Source organism: Malania oleifera, chromosome 2 (assembly GCF_029873635.1).
Source record: "Malania oleifera isolate guangnan ecotype guangnan chromosome 2, ASM2987363v1, whole genome shotgun sequence".
Taxonomy (NCBI): Eukaryota; Viridiplantae; Streptophyta; class Magnoliopsida; order Santalales; family Ximeniaceae; genus Malania; species Malania oleifera.
The window spans coordinates 112,704,150-112,708,531 of record NC_080418.1 but is presented as its reverse complement, the minus strand read 5'-3'; the positions used below and the strand labels follow the sequence as shown (position 1 = coordinate 112,708,531).

At 33.7% G+C, this 4,382-nt stretch overlaps 1 protein-coding gene across 1 annotated transcript; it reads left to right on the top strand.

The window, feature by feature from the left end:
* The first annotated feature begins 1,566 nt into the window (after positions 1-1,566).
* LOC131148722 (putative pentatricopeptide repeat-containing protein At1g10330) lies at positions 1,567-3,341 on the top strand. Its single transcript, XM_058098614.1, has one exon. It carries the CDS (start codon positions 1,613-1,615, stop codon positions 3,035-3,037), a length of 1,425 nt encoding a protein of 474 aa, XP_057954597.1. The 5' UTR covers positions 1,567-1,612; the 3' UTR covers positions 3,038-3,341.
* The last annotated feature ends 1,041 nt before the right edge of the window (positions 3,342-4,382 follow it).

Sequence of the window (4,382 nt, the reverse complement as noted above, 5' to 3'; positions counted from 1 at the left end):
CTTGTTCATATACTTAACATACAAATTGAGATGCTATGTTTTGTCATTATCAAAATAGGATAAGACTAAAAAAGTCAACACTTTGTCGTTCTTATGTTTGAAAATTCAATTTGTAACAGGTCTATGTGGACTTTCATTGCAAGATAGATGTTTGGTTAAAATCTAACCATAGCTCGACAAATACTGAAAACAAAACATGTTAGAAAAAATTGTGAAATTACTTTCATAATAGCTTTGAAAAAAAATCATATATGATCTTACTTACGTTTACTATTATATGATGTAAAACAATTTCAAAATTATACTTTTGGATGAAGTACTTGTGTTAAAGCAAATAAAATACAACTTTGGGTAATGGTTAAAGGATTTTTGTTATCTCAACAAATTACAACTTTTGATAAGTTATGCAAGAGGTATAATACACACAATCAATCATATTATATTTTTATATTTTAATTATTTTAAGAAGTTACGCTAACAAGAGTACAATAAAAATCGAAGAAGACATAAAAATGGAGATATCAATGGTAGGGGTATGCTATTGCATTTTGTTTTGCCTAACTACATTTATTAAATTGTCAATAATTGACTCTATGACACATCGATTCCTTTATTATATTATCAATAATCTACACTATGACTTTTTATGCCAGAGTTCTTTAACTCACAAGTAAGAGTGAAAGAGAAAAATATTTGATAAACTACACAATATAATTATAAGGTACTCTTTTCTTTAAAATAATTACACTATATTACGATAATACAAATTTATATTTACATATTAACATTAATTTTTTTTTTATGTATTTTTAACAAACATATTGTAAAAATTGGTGGGAGACAATTAGAAACAAGATTGAAAGATATTCACATCTATGTTATATGACTATTGAAACCAATTATTGAAATTTTATGAATGGTTTCGTATGAAAATATTAAACAACTTTTGACTATTACCTCTTACCGTATAATTGTAAATACATGGGTTTTAAATGATAATTTATATATAAATATTTTAGAACACATGAATATTATTCAATTTATCTTTTAGTCACAAAATTCATTTATTAATATGCAATTTCACATGATAACTTTTCATTTGTAAAATTGAGAATTTGAAATTTATGAATTGATATTATATACACAAAAACCTCTCAAAAGCTGCTAAGCATGTGCATCGGGGCACTGCTAGTAATATTTAATATTATAAAGAGGATTCACTTTGATTTTATTTTTAAAAAATGTCAAATTTATCACTTTATAATTTTTTTTATATTTTTCAAAAGAAATTAATAATTAAGGTTATAAATATAAAAATGAAAAAACCCAACCTCTTAAAAATAAGAAACAGTTTAAATTTCAAGTCTTTGCCTAAATACCCCCTCTTATAATCCGTAACTATACTAAAATGTCTTTATAATTTAACTGTTCTTTTAAATAAATTTAAATATTTTTTAACTCTTAATTACATTTTTATAATTAAAAAATATATAAATATATAAAAAAGCACGCAATGGGACAATTGACGATAAAAGGATGCAGAAGTCCTGAACTGCAGTTAACCATCTCAAATAAATGTGTTCTTCCAGGCACATGACCCGACAGGGTTGGCATGCCACACTCACCCCAGTTCTTACTGCAGCTGCTCCAGCGCTTCACCAAACACCCCCACCAAACAAAACAAGTCCTTTCTCTCCTAATCACCAACGGTCATCTCCTGCCCAAATCAAACGGTTCTTCCAACTTAAAATGGATGAACACCCTTCTCTACAATGCTTTGATCAGAGCCCATCTCAACCTTGGAGATGCTCACAAGACCATCCTTCTCTTCACTCACATGCTTGCCCACCAAGCCCCACCCAACAACTATACCTTCCCTTCCCTTATCAAAGCTGCCTCTTCCTCAGTCGCTGTGGCTTCTCTCACTGGAATATCACTTCACACCCAAGTCGTCAAGCGTGGTTTGTCGCTCGATCCCTTTATACAGACCTCATTTGTCAACTTATACGGCCAGCTTGGTAATCTTTTTGATGCCCGTCATATGTTTGAAGAAATTTCTCAGCCGTGCATTGTTGCCTGCAATGCTATGCTTGATGCACTTGGCAGGAATGGTGATATGAAATTGGCTGTCCTACTCTTTGAACGCATGCCTGAGCGAGATGTATTTTCTTGGACAACTGTTATCAATGGATTTGGGAGTAATGGGTACTTTGGCGAGGCTATCATGTTTTTTGAAAAGATGATGTCACATCAGGATGTAGTGAGTTGTTTAGTAAAACCGAATGAGGCTACATTTGTGAGTGTTCTGTCTTCATGTGCTAATATGGATACAAGAGGAGATTTGTATATAGGAAAGCAAATACATGCGTATATTATCAAGAATGAAATTGAACTGACCGTTTTTATGGGCACAGCACTGATAGCTCTTTATGGAAAAATGGGGTGTTTGGGAACTGCTATGCATGTTTTTAACAAATTGGTGCTTAAAGAGGTGTGTGCTTGGAATGCTATGATTTTGTCTCTGGCTTCTAATGGTAGAGAAAATCAGGCCTTAGCCATGTTTCAAAAGATGAAGATGGAAGGGTTATACCCAAATGAGGTTTCTTTTGTTGCTGCTCTTACTGCATGTGCTCGTGCAAAGTTAGTGGAGTCAGGTTTAGAATTAATTCAATCAATGATCACTGACTTTGGGATTATTCCAAAAATGGAGCACTATGGGTGTGTAGTTGACCTTTTAGGCAGAGCTGGGCTTTTGAAGGAAGCAATCGAGCTTGTAAGGAAGATGCCTTTTGAGCCTGACGCCTCTGTTTTGGGGGCTCTTTTGGGTGCTTGTAAGGTTCATGGAGCTGTTGAATTGGGAAATGAGTTGGGGAGAAGGCTGCTTGAATTGCAGCCACGGCATTGTGGAAGATATGTTGCACTGTCAAATCTTTTTGCTGGAGCAGATAGATGGGGCCATGCTGCTGACCTCAGGAAAGCAATGGTGGAGGCTGGAATTGGGAAAATACCAGCTTATAGTAGGGTAGACTATTTATAGAAATTATCAGTTTCTACCTCTGCTTTGAGATTGGGGATCCAACTCTTTTAGAGAAAAATATCAACAAATTGGGGATCAAATTGAGAGTGCACAGTTCATGCTGATTGGGAAATGGTGGTGGAAGCCCAAAAAGAAAAGTGAATTAGCAATTAAATAATACTATAGTTTGAAACGTTGGCTTGAGCAGTTGAGCTTGTCCTCATGCCAGATTTTAAATTTGGTCCCAAGGTAATTCTTTCATATTTTGACAAATGAAATGTTGATTTAATATTAGAAAAAAAGGATAAGTGATTGGTTGACTCAATTTTGCAACGTTACTATATATGTTGCTTTGTTATTTACTACAGTAACTATTTTATGATTATAACTAATTAGATCTAACTTTAAGAATTTAAATGGCCTAACTTATTAGTGTTTACAAATATGGATAATAGAAAGTTGGTAGTACATTGAAATACTTAAAAAGACGATAAAAAAGGGGTTGTGAGGATAAGAGCTCGAGTTTCAATAGGCTTTTGGAGCATGTAATAAATACAATGACAACAACAAAACCAAGCCTTAAGTCCCACTAGGTGAGGTCAGCTATATGAATCCTTTTCCGCCAATTTATGCAATTATGGACCATTTCTTTTTGACAAATTCAGGGATATTAAATCCTTACTCCCTATCTCTTCCCAAGTTATTTTAGGTCTACCCCTACTCCTTTTACTGTCTCCCACAGTATTTAACTCACTCTTCCTCACTAGTGCACTATGTGGCCTACGTTGCAAGTGTCCATACCATTTGAGTCGTCATTCCCTTATCTTATCTTCTATAGGGGCTACACCTAACTTACCTCGAATATGTTCATTCCTTAATTTATCTTTCAATGTTATACCACTCATCCATCTAAGCATTCTCATCTCGGTAATTTTTACTTTTTGAATATTATGTTTCCTCATCGCCCAACATTCCGATCCATATAGCATAGTTGGTCTTATAGCCGTCCTATAAAACTTTCCTTTCAATTTTAAGGGTATTCTATGATCACAGAGCACACTTGAAGCACTTCTCCATTTTACCCAACCTGCTTTAACTCTATGCATTACATCATCTTCAATTTCTCTTTCAACTTGCATAATAGATCCATGGTATCAAAATCTAAAAGCGCTATTTATCTTTTTAGCATCAAGTTTAACTTTGTCTCCAATATTTCTCCTATCATTGCTAAAATTACATTTCATATATTCTGTCTTATTTCTACTTTTCCTAAAGCCTCTAGATTCCAAAGCTTCTCTCCATACTTCTAACTCAGCCTCTACTTCGTCCCTAGTTTCTTCAATTAATACAATATCATCTGCAAACA

Coding starts and splice junctions, on each gene's coding strand:
- LOC131148722 (XM_058098614.1), top strand. CDS start 1,613: ATGCCACACTCACCCCAGTTCTTACTGCAGCTGCTCCAGCGCTTCACC.